This window comes from Protopterus annectens, chromosome 10.part0, assembly GCF_019279795.1.
Source record: "Protopterus annectens isolate FY-2018-M chromosome 10.part0, PAN1.0, whole genome shotgun sequence".
Taxonomy (NCBI): Eukaryota; Metazoa; Chordata; order Ceratodontiformes; family Protopteridae; genus Protopterus; species Protopterus annectens.
The window spans coordinates 1,006,288,529-1,006,305,704 of record NC_056744.1 but is presented as its reverse complement, the minus strand read 5'-3'; the positions used below and the strand labels follow the sequence as shown (position 1 = coordinate 1,006,305,704).

Sequence of the window (17,176 nt, the reverse complement as noted above, 5' to 3'; positions counted from 1 at the left end):
TCTGTCAATGAGTATTTGTTAGAACTGTAAGGTGATGACTTCATTTTCTTTACAGGCTCAAGCCACACCCACTGAGAGTTAACGGTAATACCTCAAAAGAGCTGTACTGGAAAGAATGAGTTAAGACCTACCACCACCAAAATGCAACAGTCACACAGTAGTCACTTTTCCATCTGTTATAAGGACATATGTGTTATTATAACAAAAAAGAATGAAACCAGTGTAGAACTAGAAAACTCAGATTTATTAAGCTATAAATATACATCCTTTACACAGATGATATGCTGTGAAATATAACTTGTACATTTGTTGTTCTATTTGACACTGTTCTTGCCATCTCTATACCCAAATGGTAAAAAGGAGAACAACTGCTCATTTCAGATTTCCATCAGCTGATCACTGCCCACTATCACTTCATTTAATCGCTTAGCTGAAAGAGAAAAAAAAAATGGGTGAGCTGAACAATGCTGTCTAATACAAACGCCGAATACATGTTGCAGTTCAGGATGTCTCGCAAAAAATGAATGAATTAAGCAATCAATGTACTTAATAAGGCACAAAGTTTCATTCTCTGAGAAATCCTGGGGACGCAATGAGAGTTACAAAGCTTGTATAAAAAAAAAAAAAAAAAAAACATAAAACAACTGCACTATTAAAATGGACTGTAGTATTACTGCATCAGAATGAGTTTGGATCAAGCACTTGGCTGTCAAAAGAAGTACGAGGAGTCCCTTAAATAAAACCTGCAGTAACTCACTGTATCCTTCCCAACTCTTCTCTGTATACTTGGTCTCAGGCACCAATGACAGGTTAACACACTTGCTTGGGAGAGGTGTGGTGGTAGGGGAACCAAGAACGAGCTCCTCATCTCAACTAATCCTATAAGGACACTGTTTCCATTAAAATTGATGATACACAAGAATCTTTTAATTAAATATTTTGTCTATTTTATATTTCTTGACTAGGAAGTCCAGCTAGGAAGCTCCATTTTCAGTAGAGTCCAAGGAAAATAAATTTCCAAACAAAAAAATGTAATACAACTGCAAACCAATATAAAAGGGACTAAAGGTTTGCATACAATACATAACAGCAGACTCTTGCAACATAAAAATTACAGTAACAAGTAAGACATACAAGTTAGGAAAACAAAATGTCATAAATATGGCACAACTTTACCGCATGGAGACATATGAATAACAGGTGTTGAAACAACTGATAGAATATTACTGTATAATAAACGGAATTGGTGTGGTTTGTTATATAGGATAGCAAGATTATTTCTAGCTACAGTATTAGTTAAACTGTTGTCAAAAATGTGGGGGATCAGGCACAAGTGTGATGTAGTTGTGATCAGCATTCATAATCAAGGTCACTAAATTATAACTGGTGTGACTTACATACTTAAAATTAAGAAAGCAGTATCTTGGAGAACCCCCTCCTTTTCTGAGTTTGTTTATATAAATAACAGGGATGTGGGGGACATGGGGTGAAGCCACTAAGCAGAAACACCTTTTCAGTGTTAATACGATTTTTGATGTTGGATCTTCAGCTGAGTGATCACAATTTATGATCATATTTGCACTATGACCACTGCACTGTACTTCTGCCATGGGGCCAAGAGAACTGGGTCGTATCACAACACGATGTCCAGTTTTGTAAAAGATATTTAATTGAGGACTTAGTCTGGAATAGAGCATATGCTGAATGACACTTTTGTTTCTGCAATTTTTCAACTGTACAAAACTGTGTAATGCATATAAAAGTCATAATCTCTTTTGTCTCTATCAGTCAAAGACTTCCTCAGAATAAATTCTGTCGTTCAGCTAACCATTTTAACAGCTTAACAAAAGTCACATGATTCAACAATTCCTAACAGCATTAAAGAAGCCAAAATACATGAGCCTAAATAAACTAAAAGATAACTACATAATAACAAAATTTTAATAAGCCTTTTATCCATTACCTCTTGTACAACATTTAATAAGGCTAGCAAATCTATACAAAAATATTTGTCAAAATAACCTATTATCTTGCATAAGCCTTTAATGTAAGTAGGCAGGCAATCAAAAGCCTGGTCATCTGCCTGCCTCCAAATAAAATTGCCAGTATAATTCTTTTTTTTTTCCAGAAGTAAGGACCAAGGTCCCCTCTCGGATTCTGGGCTACCTTTTCAAGTAAATTTAAAATCATGCCCTGGATAATCTTAGATGTGTTTAAACAATGCATTAGTCAATCTCTTTTTCCTGATTTCACATGTATGTTCATATATCCTTTTTTTAAACTTACGTTCTGTCTTTCCATGTAAAAACCATTGCATTTTTGGCATAAGGCCACATATACTATTCCAGTTGCATCACAATTAAACTGACCCTTTACCTTAAATTCATTTTTTTTTCATTTATTTGTTTTTTGGGAAAGCCCACCTTTGACATAGGCCATTTTCAGCGTAGGCCCATGGAGAAATACTCCAGACACATGTCTTTGGAACGTGGGAGGAAACTCACTCGAATGCAGGGAGACATGCAGACTCCACAGAGAAGGCACTCTAGCCGAGAATCAAACATGAGTACCTCTTGCTGTGAGGCAACAACGTTAACCTCTTCATCACTGCACCGCCCAAACGAATAAGTAGTCTACTATTAACCATAAAGCTTTCTCCTAGTATTTGTACAGGCCACATTTATTAAATCTGCAATTATTCAAAACCGGGTATTTATTTAAATTTTCAAAGATGTTTTTAAAATTGGATCCTTTTTTAAAAATCACCCTTGGTTTTTCTCCCACCTTCTCTCTGAATGTTCTATTCTCTAACAAAATAGGCCAATTTTTATGTATAACAGTCTTAATAATTTCACTGTTTAAGGAAAAAGTTGTAATTAGAACGTTTTTAAAATTGGTAGACTGTTCCTTATTGTTCTTTATTGCCTCCCTGATATAAGCTGAATGATGGAATTTATTCTGAAAAGTCTTTGATTGATAGAGACAAGAGTTTATTCCTTTTATATGCATTAAATGGCTTTGTTAAGAGCGTCACGTTCAATTTTTTGTTTTCATATAAGTGTGTTTTACAAGTGTGAAATTTTTCAACTGTAACAGGAAACAGTTTTTATGCTTGTTGAGGGATTTACTGATGGAAACTACGTGACTAACTGAGGCACTCAAGTTTTAAGAGGTCGTCTGCAAATTGCAGTTTAAATAAAGCAAGACAGTCTTTGGAGCACAACAGTTAATTAACAAAGCTAGATGAGTGACAGAGAGTTGAGTTATTTCAGCTAATTGTAGACATTCTACTATAAGTTTGCACACATTTATGAAATAATGAAGAAAAAATGCAATTGTAAATGAGGGCACATAATTGAGGGAAGCATGTAGCAAGTTACACTGGTTAACCTGGCACTATTAAGAAATTTTAAGCACAGTGAAGTTTGCCCAGTTTTATAATGGTTTAAATAATTGCATCCATTATCTAGAGGTTACATGTTAAGTGATTATTAATAATGGGTTTAAGGAGCTCAGCTGAAACAAACTCATATATCGGTTGACTAAAAAGCTTTAATGGTTGATTTGGTTCCATTACCGACTAAGATAGATATGGGATGTAGATGATCAGGATAATCAAAAAAATGAAAGTTAAGTACTTATCATAATGACAGATCTGTGCTGCCTGATTTTTTTTGTCTGGTTCAATGCAAGAGTTGTCGGATCCTGACCTTGGCACCATTCCTGAAGCTTTCAGATCCAGGACTGTGACTCTTCTTTTGCCCATAATTCCTTCCACTCCACCTTAGTACCTTATATCACGTTTGCCCTACCAAAATAAAACTTATAACCTAGATACCAAGCCTTACATAACATACAAAAATGAGACAGACTAAAAGGACTGTTCGCAGACATGGTACAAGTTGAGGTCCATTTGGTCACCAGAAGCTACTAGGTGATAATTTGGAAGGGGGAATGAGGGATACAGGTTGCACCGGATGAAAATCAGACAACACGGATCTATCAATATAAGTACATAACTTTTGTATCTGATATTGTCCATTCAACCCACGGGACAGATTCCCAAGCTTTTATTAACTGGGTGGTATCAAGGAAGGATGTTCCTGAGAATGGTGGAACTAAAGGAGGAACATGATCTAGATTGTACATCCAATTTACAGTGACACACAAAGCTGTGTACTGTTGACCAAGTTGCGGCAGCACAATCATCATCAACAATGAGCCTATTTATAAAGGATGTAGATGTTATTATGGCCCCTTTGGAATGAGGTTTGTTTGCAGGGATAAGCCCTTTTTTGCATATACAAAAGAAATACAATCTGATAACCACCTTGAAAGTGTTACTTTAGAAACAGCTTTGCCTAATTTAGCTCTAGAAAAGACAATTAACAATTGGTCTGACTTTTTGAGTTATTTCAACCTGTGAAGGTAGAATCTAAGTTGGTGATGAACATCCAACATGTGCAGAATGTATTCCCCTTGTTTGAAAATCTGGGAAACAAACACTGGTAGGTCAATTGATTGGTTTAAGTTTATCTCAGATGCCACCTTAGGTAGGAAAGATGCATTAATTCTTAAGGAAACTCTGTCTTTGTGAAAAACTAGGTGGCTTTCAGGAAAGGGCTTGTAACTCTGAAATTCATTTATGTGATGTAACAGCCACAAGAAAAGTTGTCTTCCCAGTGTGAAATTTCAAGTCCACCACTGCAGCTGATTCAAAGGGAGACTAAGGTAAAGTTTGGAGCAAAACAGTGATAACCCATGCAGGTACTGGGTCTCTAAATGGAGGACATCATATCCCCCTCAGAAAGGCTTTAGAAATTTTTAGAGATTATATGGCAGTGTCATTTTGTCCTAAGTGAAAATTAGAAATTGCAGGTATTTGAACATTAACATGAGAAAAACTACAGCCACTGTGGAATAGCTTGAACAGAAACTCTAATATAGATTAGATGGGAAGTGAAAAAGGGTTCATGGCTTTCGATATCTTTTCCATTTGCTCTGGCAACCATTTTTTGTGAATTGTTTTTGAGAAGCTGATATGACATGAACAGCTAATGATGATGGTCTGGCATGTCTGGCTACAGTCAAAACTGGAGGAACCAAGTTGCTATTTTTGTGGACTTTTGGTCCAAGGAGGCAATCCAGTCGGGTGAGTCAAAAAGTTTGGATACTGATCCAACATCCAGAGGGGATGTACTAGCAGAGGCCACAGGAAAAAGAATGTTTGGCATGGCCAAAAAGCAGCAACTCTGGTTTTGTACCTTCCTGCTTTCTGGATAAACTTGTTCATTAGAGGCAATGGGGGAAATGCATAAAGGAGACCCTTGGGACATTTGTGGACTATGGACTCCCTCAGTGACTATTCCTGTAGGGGATTCAAGGCAAAGTAACAGCTGCATTTCTTGTTCAGCTAAGATGCAAACAGGTCACAACACTGAAAATTAAAGTTGCCACTGCTGGATTGAGGGACTACTCGTAAGAAATTAAGATGGTTCTGCTCAATTTGTCTGCCAATACATGGGGTATTCCAGGGATGTGCACTGTTATCAGAAATCGGTTTGAAGACACTGCCTACTGCCATACTCTCATGGCTTCCTGACAAATATGGTACAAGCATGTTCCTCCCCGTTTGTTTATGTGCCAGACTACTGCCAAGTAGTCTGTCTGGATAAAAATCACACCCCTGGGGATGAAGCCCTGAAAAGCCTGCAACAATAGGAGAAATGCCCTCATCTCCAAGACAATGATGTGCAGATTGGCCTGTAGGGAAAATCCTACCTTTGAAATGCCCCCCCCCCCAACACACACACACCTGAGAAGGGAAAAGTCCTTAGTTACAACAGCCTGTGGCTGATCTGGGCAAAAGGTTCTTTCTGCCATTACCAATGTAAACTTTATCCACCAACTAATATGATTCTTGCATATTTGAGTAATGCGAATCTTGGCTTGTAAAGAATAAATGTTTTGTGATCACTGAACAGAAAGTGTCCACTGAAGTACTCTCGTGGAATCTGGCTAGTGGAACCAGCCTAACTGTACAGGTCATCAGGCCTAAAAGTCAGAGAATTAGTCTTGCTGAGGAAGATGGATGTGGAATTTGTGTAGCCACCATACAAAGGGACATCACTCTAGTATTCAGCAGTTTGGCAATTTGTGAACTTGTGTCCAGGTAGCATTCAACTAATTTTATTTGTTGTGCTGGCACTAGGTGACTCTCAAGTAGGTTTTTTGTGATTCCCAAGTTCTGCATTAAGTGGCGCAAAAGATTCAGATGATGTAACAGCAGATTCCTGGAGGCAGCAGTTAGCAGCCAATCTTCCAGATATAGGAAAACTTGGATCCCTAGCAGGTGTAGGTGTGCTGCAGCCACTGCTAATACATTGGTGAACACCCTGTGGGCTGTTGTGAGACCTAAGGGTAGTGCTTTGAATTGGTAATGATCTAGCTGGAAATTCAGGAATCTCTCTGAATGCCTCTCAATCTTTATATGGCAGTATGGATCTTGGAGACCTATGGAGTAGATACAATCGCCTTCCTCAAAAGAGGCAATATGGACTGAATCGTGACCATTCAGAACTTTGTCCATCTTACAAACCGATTTAGATGACTCAGATCCAGAATGGGTCTAAGGTCCCCTGTCTTTTTGGGTACTGAAAAGATCCTAGGATCATCTATGGACTCTAACTAGGCTTGGGGGAATGAAAAATGAAGTAGTGGTTATGAGACAACTGGGTATTTATTCACCCATAATGGTTGGAAATTTGATAAACCCTCAAAACTGTTCTGTTACAAGTAACTCTACATTCAACAGGGAAGGAAATGGGACAGAAGTAACTAACAATGTTAGCTTTAGACTGTCCTTTATTACCAGATATTCTGCTGACCACCAGCAAATTCAAGAGATCTTACAAAAGAACTGGGGTATTCTAACTGGGGATGGTGAGGTTAGAGGCAAAGTTAGCATAAAACCTTCTACTGTGTGGAGAAGGGGACTCAACATTAAAAATTTGGTGGAATGACCTATAATCGAAGTTGACAATGCCCAAGTTAGGTGTATGTACCAATGTGGTATGTGTCACTTTTGTAAATTTATTTATGTGGGGGAACTGTTTGAAATGAATGGTTTCAGCTTTAGGATAAAAGGACATTACAACTGTAATAGTACTGGGGTAGTTTATGGGGCACTGTGTCAGGTATGTCCTGCCTTTTATATCGGCAAAGCTGAGCAGATGCTTAAGCAACGTATCTATGAACATAATTATGACATATGGGTAATAAAAAAAAAAAAAAAAAAAACTACAAATGCACTTTATAGGCACACCCTGGGATTTCCTGAACATTATTTTAAATTCATTGTGATTGAGCAGGTCAAACGGAATAAAAGGGGTGGACCTTGGCAGTTGTTTCTGGAAAACCGGGAACTTTACTGGATATTAAGTTTAAATGCTGTGGGTTTTCCTGGTTTATATGAACTAGCATCTATTAGTTGTGTATTAAAAATGAAGTCACAACTTAGATTTGGTTATTATGGTTCTTCACATAATGATATACACATATATTTATGGTTTTAAGGTTTAAAATGTATGTGTTTTAGATGTTGTATAACATGATTTCTTTTCCTTTTTTTCTTTTGCACATTGACTGCTGATTCTAATTCGTTCATTAACTTGGGGGTGGATCATGTGACATGGAAAGGATTTTTAAACTTGGCTTTTCAGTTCATTTTTTTATCTGACGAAGTCTTGTAATGAACTTGATGAAAGCGCTTATGGTTACTTGATTTAATAAAAGAGTGGTGAACCTACTCCTGGCTTCCTGCTTTCCTTCGTGTTTTTTACCTTGTTTGTGGAATTGTGCTGATATGTGCTTGGGGGAATGGCTGGATGACTCTATTCTCTAGCAACTTGAAAGTCTCTGTTGCTGCAGTTTCCCACTGACTGGGTGGAACATGGGGAACTTTTTTTTTCTTTGTTAGGTAATAGAAAAAGGGAACGGACTAGCCTCTGGACATAATTATGAGTACCCAAGAATTTGATGTTATGCTTTGCCAGGCTAGTAGGTGCATGGATAAGTGCCCACTGACCGCTTCCAGAGTGCAGCAATTGGGCAACCTTTCAGGAGTGCTGGCAGGGCTTTTCAGTGAATAAACAATGAAAGCCCTGGGTTTTGTGGACCACCTCTGCCTCTCAGGCAATATCCGTTAGACTCATCTCCTCCGCAACCATGAGAAGGTCTGTCCCCAGGAGTGTCCTGATAAAAGCCTTGTGATTTCTTGGACCAAATCTTCTTGCTACCCCCCTGATTCCTAGATAAGATCCTTTGCAGGGCAAAGAAATTGATTCCGACCACAGGGATTGAGTTTTACCAGCTTGCTGACTCCTGGTTAATATTTCTTTTACATCCGGTCCAAAAAGGGTGGAACTATCAAATGGGGCATTAATAAAAGGACATCTTAAAGCTTTCCGCAAATGGCATGTTGGCACATGGTGATGCCAGTGCTCACTGCCCTAGCTGCACCATCAGCTGTGTTAGATAGCAAGTGCATGATTACCAAAATACTTGAAACCTTTTCAGAAATGTGTAAGTTCTATCTTTTCTACAGCTGCAATATGAGAAGGTCCCATCCTGAATCCTACTAACATTCGTCTTTACAACAGGTAACCCCTGTCACCTGTTTTGAGGGTCTAATGCTTGATTAATAATGCATTCATTCACTTTCCGATTGCCCACAATGTAGTTTTGAAGTGTGGTTGAGTTGGTGTCTATTCTGGCACTCAGTTGGAACGAGGCACTGAAATTTATCCCAGACAGGCTACTAGCCTGTCACAGGAGATTACACACACACACACACACACACACGTATAGACAGTAACTTATTTCCAGCACACTTCTACAATGAGGAAGGAACCCTTTACCTCCAACAAAAAAGCACACAGGTACAAGAAGAATATACAGACTCCACAGTGCAAAACCAAATGCTTTCACCAAAAAGTGGCCAAAAATCAAGCCCAGTGATGCAATTAACAAATGAGTAAACAAACAATATTTAAGAAATTATATAGAATATTTAAGAAATTATGTACACAGAAACCTCAGTACAATGATTCTCCAGAATTTTAAAAAAAGTTTAAAAGTCTCCTGTCAACACAACGCAGGGACTTTATAGCAACATTACACTGCTTAACTGTAAAACACAAGGGATTCTTAATGTTTCAAAAATTCATCTTGCCTGTTACTCATTTTTTTTTTTGGTGAGCGAATAGTGCTAACATTCTAACTCAAAACTGTCATATGCTGCCTTCATAACATCTTTTTTTAGACAGGATCCACATACTGGACATTCCAACACAGCCAATGCAGAATGCCCACTTAATGGATATTCCAACATAGCAAATTCAAATCCTGGCATCATTAAAGTGATCCTTCTTACTGCTAGGAGTTTCAACAGAAAGCAGCCAGAATTAGAGATACTCCGACAACCTGAATGCATCTAAATCTTTGTAGTTATTGAAACACAAAGTACAGTTGTGTACACTTATCATAAATGTAGATGTTCGAGTGTATTCACTGTTGCAGTCATTACATTTGGGTTACCTGCCTGCAGGTAGCCCTCAGCCGGCCTGAATACCAGAGTCTTGGATTCCTGCATTGGATGCTGTCTCTTCTTTCATGACGTCAGGTCGTCAGGGGTATAAAACATGCAGCTGACGCCATTACATCAGTTTTTCTTGCCCCAGATGTCAGGTGCCCCCACAATGGGAAGCAATTATATGTTATAGTACACCTCCATCAAAAAGCAAATACACCAGAAAGCTTAGATACACCAAACAAGAAGGAAAGGTAGAGCCAAGAGAAGTCAGGGGGCTGGAAGGAGGGTAACCAGGACTGCAACAGTGAATACACTCGAACATTTACATTTATGGTAAGTGTACACAACTGTACTATGTTCTTCGTGTTTCACTGTTGCAGTTATTACATTTGGGTTGATTCCCAAAGCTAAGGAAGGGAGGAGGAAGTTAGAGAGCATTACGACCAGCTATTAAGCCCTGCTAGACTGCAGTGGAAAAACCAGCTCTGAAAAAATAGGCATGTGGTAATGCTTAGTGAAGGTATGTACTGAGCTCCAGGTAGCAGCTTCTTGGATGTCCCTGGTAGGGACTCCTCTGAGTAAGGCTGTAGAGGTAGATGCAGCCCTGGTGGAATGTGATCTTATCCCCTGTGGGGTAGGTTTTCCATGGTGCTTATAGCAGAAATGAATGCAATTTAGAAATGGTTTGCTTTGAAATGGCCTTCCCCTCTGCCCCTGCAGCAAAGCCAACTAGGCGCTGTTCAGATTTTCTGAGAGGCTTAGTCCTGTCCAAATAAAATCTAAGTTGTCTGTGCACATCCAAAGAGTGCAGTATTCGTTCTCCTTTGTTTTGTGGATTTGGGAAAAAGGTAGGCAAATGAATGGACTGATTTAGGGCCACACTAGACACCACCTTGGGCATAAAGGAAGGATTGGTCCTGAGGGAAACCCTGTCTGCATGGAAGATAATGAAGGGCTCCACTGCCATGAGGACCCATAATTCAGACACTCTTCTTGCTGAAGTGATGGCTAGAAGGAAGGCTGTTTTTCCAAGAAAGGAATTTCAACTCTGCAGTAGCAGCTGGTTCAAATGGAGGGAGAGTGAGCTTTTCCAATACAAAGTTAAGGTCCCAGGCTGGAGTAGGGGCTCACCTGGGGGGGGGGGGGTCTTACATTTTTGGAGTCTCTGAGGAATTGCTTTAGCAGGGGGTGAGAGAAGTGGGGTGGGTTCAGTATTATAATGTGCTGAAATGGCAGAGGCATGAATTTTAATTGATGAGAAGGATAGGCCCTTGTGGAGCATTTCTGTTAAGTACTGAAGAACATGAGGTAAGCTGGGCACCATTGTGCCCATCCCCTGAGTCTGGCTCCAGGAACATTATCTTTTTCACTTTTCAGCATAGGATTTTCTAGTACTAGGCCTCCTTGCTTCCAGAATGACATCTAGTACCTGCTTACTGAGCGATGCTATTTGAGAGCTCAAGGAATTAGCCAGGCTGCAAGATTCAGGGTTTGAAGGTGAGGGTGCAGAATCTGGCCCACCTGCTGGGAAAGCAGGGAAGGTGTCTGAGGTAGGTGCCATGGCTCCAGCAGTATCATACTGCGCAAGAGGGGGTACCAATGCTGGCATGGCCAGTCTGGTGCAATCAGTACTGTTCTTGGCTTGTCCTGTTTGATCTTTAGCAGAACCTTCGAGAAGAGAGGCAGACGGGGAAAGGCATAAACTAAGAGGCTTTCCCAGGTAAAGGACAGGGCATCCACTTTCCAAGCTTGACTGTGGGAGCCCTTGTGCAGAATTTGTCCAATTGGTAGTTCTGAAGGGAGGCAAGCAGGTATATCTCTGGAGTCCCCCATTTGTTCCTCAAGAGGTTGAATATTTTTGGTTCCAATTTCCATTCATGTGGGCCCATGAGATTTCTGCTTAGGTTGTCTGCCAGTGAATTTAGCTTGCCTTGCAGGAATTGAGCTTGTAGGTGCACTTGGTAGCTCAGTGTTGTGTTCCACAGAGTCATGGCTAGTCTGCAGAGAGGGTACAAGTGGGTTCCCCCCTGCTTGTTTATGTACCACATAACTATAGCGTTGTCTGTCTTTACCAATAATTGTCCTGGAAGGATATGGTCTTTGAAGGCCTTCAGGGAATTCTGTACAGCTAACATTTCTTTTTGGTTGATAGGCAGGTGCATCTGACCCAGGTTCCATTTGCCCTGAATGCACTGCCCTGCCAAGTGAGCCCTCCATGCATAGTCTGATGCATCTGTTGTTAGGGTTTGGGCGGCAGGGGGTACAGTGAAAGGGAGCCCTTTGTTGTGGTAGCAGGCCTCTGCCCACCAAAGGAACTCTGTCTTTATACAGTGAATGATAGGAATCATTGATTCCAGGTCCTGAGAATGTTGGCACCATAGGCTTTTTAGATACCACTGTAGTTTCCTCATATGCAGTCTTGCATATGGAATTAGTAGAATGCAAGAGGCCATGAACCCCAAGGCTTGCAGAATTTTCCTTGCAGATAGCTGGGTCTTTCTGGCCAGTAGTTTGAAGTAGGTTGTCAAATAAACTTGTTTCTCTGGAGTGAGGAAAGCCATCTAGAAAGTTGTGTTCAACCTTGCTCCCAGGAATACAATCTGTTGGCAGGGTACTAGGTGAGATTTCTTTTCGTTTATGGTGTACCCCAGTGAGGTTAGAAGCTTCTTTACAAATGCCAGATGTTTTAATAGCAAGTCCTGGCTTTCTGCCTGAATCAGACAATCACCTAGGTATGGGTATATTTGAATATTTCTCTGCCTGCAAAATGCAATGGCTGGAGCTAGACACTTTGTGAAAACCCTGGGCGCAGTAGATAAGCCAAAGGGAAGTGCAGACAACTGAAGCGTAGGTATTTCCTGCAAGATTCCCTTATTGGAATGTGTAGGTAAGCTTCCTTTAAATCTAAGGTTACCAACCAGGCATCTTTGGCTAGCACAGGAAGCAGCTGTTGAAGTGTTAGCATTTTGAATTTTGGGATTACCAAAAAGGTGTTTAGAATAGAGAGGTCCAGGATAGGATGCCAGGAGCTGTCTTTTCTGGGTACCAGGAAAAGTCTTGAATAAAAACCTTGTCCCCTTTCTTCTGTTGAGACAGGCTGAACAGCCCTACTACTTAGAAGAGAGAGAACCTGCTGGTGAGCCTCTGCCCACTGATTTGGGGGTGGGTCTGGCCAACCGTTTGGGGTTGGTAGGGAGTGGAAGTGGAATTTGTATCCTTGGAAAACTATATTTAAAACCCATTTGTCCTGGGTAATGAGCTTCCAGTTTTCTGCATGCTGGGCGAGCTTTCCTCCTAAGGGAGCAGGCAGTTGAGCAGGGCTTGGAAAGGTTAAGGTTAAGTCATTGTGACATTTTTCCGTAAGGGGGTGTCTTACTACTTCCTGCTTTGGAAGTGGGAGCCCCCCACTGCTTAGGCCTGTGCGTAGCCTGAGACTGTAACCTAGGTGGTCTGCTGTTCCTGGGTTTGGACTGAAAAGGCCTTGAAGAGACTGGAAAGGACCAATTCTTTGAAGGCCAATGCCTACTAAATCTGGGAGGCTGTACTTGCAGGAAATATTTAACAGTTTGCACAGATTTAGCTTTTTCCTCCATCTTTTTGAGAACTTCTTCTGCTTTGTTGCCAAACAGGCGGTTTTGGTTTAAGGAAGCATCCAGTAATTTAGCTTTAACATGATCTGGCAAGTTTTGCTCCTTAAGTCAAGCATGCCTTCTAAGTACAGACCCGGTGACAGCAGCCCTGCAAGATGCTTCTAAAGAGTCAAAACCACATTGCAAAGTATGTTTACCAACTTGTTCAGCACAATGCATTAAATCTTGTAATTCTTTGTGTTCAGCACAGTCAGGAATCAACATCATTTTCTGTTTAAGTAGTCCCATAATATGCTGCTGGTACTTTAACATATGAAACTGGCAATTTAAAGCCATAATGGACAAAATAGCAGAAGTGTATACCTTCTTGCCCCATCTGTCCAAAGCTCTAGAATCTCTATCAGAAGGGATAGGATTTTTGGCAGCAGTAGCCTTAATGCCCTTTGGACCTTGGGAAATGGTCTCTGGATCTGCAGTAGGATTCTTGAAGAGGAACTTGTGAGAGTCAGGTACTCTGTAATAGCGGTCAGGTTTTCTGGGAGCTGGAGGTAAAGTGTCTGGGGACAGGCCAGATTCCAAGAAACATCATCTACAATGTCCAGAACAGGAGGGATAGCTAAAAGCCTGTGTTGAGGAAGGAGTAAGAATTCCCTAAGCCTCTTTTTGGAGTCAGAATAATCCTGGCTTTCCCAGCGGAAATGTTCCCTAAGAGTGTGCAAGGTTTCACCAAAAGAAAAATCTTCTGGAGGGGAAGCAGAGGGAATGGAATCCTCTGCATCAGAATCCTCATAGGTAGATAAGGGCAAATCCTGGTAATCAGAAGAAATAGAAATACCAGAATCCTGATCAGAAGAATCAGAAGGAAAATCAGTTGAAGGTCTCTTAGAGGGGAAAGGCTGGCTTCCCCTAATTAAAGTAATAAGGTCTTCAGCCATTATAAGCATTTGTTTTTTAGGCATATGGGACCATGCAGTTTGGACATTGGTTTTCTAGGCGTGGGTCGAGTTTTAGGCCTGGATGAAGAAGATGGTGTTTGTTTAAAATGCAGGTATGTAGGCCTGAACACACCCTCAGAAGCCGGTGCCTGCACAGCGGCTCCGGACCCATCCATGGTAGAGACATCTGCAGGTTCTATAGTTGAAGAAGCATCTCGTGGCATAACTGACTCCAAATGGGTGTCAGTAGAGGCCTGCGAATCTGAAGTAGCGGGTATCAGGGGCTGAGAAAGCGTCTCACTGAGTACCAACGGACTGGCGACTAGCTTAAAAGAAGCATAGTCAGCAGTTTTGGACCTATGCGGTCTGTCTCTGTCTTTATCCTTACGTTTTTTCGGAATAACGGTAGTCGGATGGCTTACCGAAGCCATTTCTGGATAGTTCTACAGAGTACCAAAATAATTTGCTGCAAAATAGACCGGCGATGAATAGTTTGGGGGTTGAATAAGGCACAAAACTGACAGCGAGGGACATTGTGGTCTGGGCCTAGGCAAGGAATGCAGTACGAATGAAAATATTTATGAGGTATTTGCTTTCCACAGGTAAGACAATTGCTAACTTTTACTGACATCAGTTAAGAGAAAGAAAAAGGATCCCCAATGGGGTACTTAGCTTTTTTGAAGACTTCAGTTCTGAAACTCAAAAAAGAAAATTTCAGGAGTCGGCCGACCGGCACTCGTGAACTGCTTCTGCTTCAGGCACCGCGCAGCAAGAAAGACTGATGCAATGGCATCGGCTGCATGTTTTATACCCCTGACGACCTGATGTCATGGAAGAAGAGACAGCATTTGACGCAGGAATCCAAGACTCTGATATTCAGGCCGGCTGTGGGCTACCTGCAGGCCGATAAACCAAATGTAATGACTGCAACAGTGAAACACGAAGAACATCTCCAATGAAGTGAAATCACTCAGTCTACATCTGCGCATACCACACTTTCAGACTCAAGCATAGCTACAGCGGCAAATCTGTTTTTGACAGAAATCCCAGCACATCAAAATAAATGACCTACTATCCAAAATCAGAGCTCCTAGAAATACAAATCACACTCTGCAAAATATCCTATTATTTCTTCCTACAAATCCCAGAAGATACCCCCAGAGGACCATAATAACTACTTCACTGTACTTGAAGGGATAACTCTCAAACCAAACAGCATCTTACTAGGAGACTACCTACCAAATCATTTACTGGAAAACATACAAAACAAACTCATAGTTTACTTATTTAACATCATTAATGTAAATACCATGGAAGATAGAGTCTCCACTAGGGATCTAAGCACTCTTGATCTGGTCCTTACCAAACTTGCCCCTTCCTATTCCCCACCCGTTGTTAGTACATCCCTAGTAAAATCTCCTTTAGGCCTGTTGGTACTAATCCACATAACATGTTTGCCTTTAGGGATTTCTCAAAGACTAGCCTGCTGCATCTCTTACAGGACCCAAGTAAATTCCCCAAGAAAACACCACCCAAGGATCTGGCTGAAAGGCACCCTTTTTTCCATCTCTGACTTCTACCAACACTTGCTCTTGTTGCATAGATAAATCAGTGAGCATTCACTTCAAGTATCACTATGCAGACAAGAATAACCCCATATGGTGGAAAACATATCAATAAACTGTATAACAAAATAAGAAACATATTGAGAAGCTATACAAATATGCTGAAACAAACTAGCAAAGATCTTAAGAGCACTATTAGGAAAGATAAAGCTGATTATGAACTAAAAGTAGCCAGAGACACAACAGGGAATTATAAATTCTTCTTAAATTATATCAGAAAATTAAGAAACACACAAAAATATGAACTGGTTCACAATAACATAACTTGCTCTGATCCAAAGGACATAGCAGATAGCAGACAAATTAAGTTCGAATTTTTCCCCCTCTACCCACACCGGCCCTATCACTATCCTCACTATAATACATTACCCCCTCCCACCAAAAAATCACTGTAGAATGAGTCTTACAATCCTTAGCGAAAGCTATGGGGTGCATCTTAAGCAGTGCTAAGGATGAACCATCTGAACCCCTTATCAATTTCTTCAATATTAGCTTAGATACTGAGCTTATTCCGGAAGCCTGTAGATCTGCTTAAGTTATGCCCCTACACAGAAGTAATTCTTCTGACTTTGGAAACTACATACAGGCCAATCAATCACACCGGCCTTATATATAAAGCCATGCAATGAAAAAAAAAACTTTCAACTATATGAATAACATGAGTCTAGTAGCACAATGGATTATGGCATTAAGGCTAAGGAGGAGTTACTTCCTGTGGTACAGGGATTTGAATCTCAAAGCCTTCATCTGCCTGCTGTGCGAGAATGAGCAAGTCACTTGATCAGATGGTGCTTTGGGACAGTTGGGCTATGCTCTTTAAAGTTCTCCTGGACTGCATGCCAGCGATTACTTATGAAGTTTAATGCTGGAAAATTAAATTTATATAAGTTTAGGGTAGGGCAAATTGAAATATTATTACTTAATCGAAGATTAGGTGACTGAGGAGATGCAGATCTTTAAGGACTTGGAATTATGGATACACATAAATTTGACTTTTAAATACTATATATAGATATATATATATATATATATATATATATATATATATATATATATATATATATATATATTAAATTTCAAACAACTGCAACAGTTAATAGGTTGTGTCAAAACACATTAAGAAGTCTGAAGGAGATGAAAAGCATTTATCTGAGTTTATCTGGATGTAAAATAGAATCTAACAAATGTTTCTTTTTCCCCCTTTAAGAAATTCCAGAACACTGGATTAGAAAATAGCCAAATGAACTTTACTGATCAGTTTCAAAGATGGAGCATATATATTATGAAAACAACAAGCTTACAGATAACCTCTGTTACACTATTTTCAGTGCAGTGAAAAGTTTAAACTGCTCGGCAAGTCCAGTGGAGAATAATATACAAGTTTGCATTTTTTGCCTTGTAAGATTATAAATCTAGAAATTTGAGAATGCTCAG

At 40.2% G+C, this 17,176-nt stretch overlaps 1 protein-coding gene across 1 annotated transcript in view; it reads right to left on the bottom strand.

The window, feature by feature from the left end:
- Window positions 1–223: 223 nt before the first annotated feature.
- EIF2B3 (eukaryotic translation initiation factor 2B subunit gamma) overlaps window positions 224–17,176 on the bottom strand; it is a 1,604,034-nt gene continuing 1,587,081 nt past the window's right edge. The window contains exon 12 of the mRNA XM_044085761.1: window positions 224–430. Within this exon, the coding sequence (XP_043941696.1) occupies window positions 378–430 (53 nt within the window). The 3' untranslated portion in view covers window positions 224–377. The remainder of the gene's footprint in view (window positions 431–17,176) is intronic.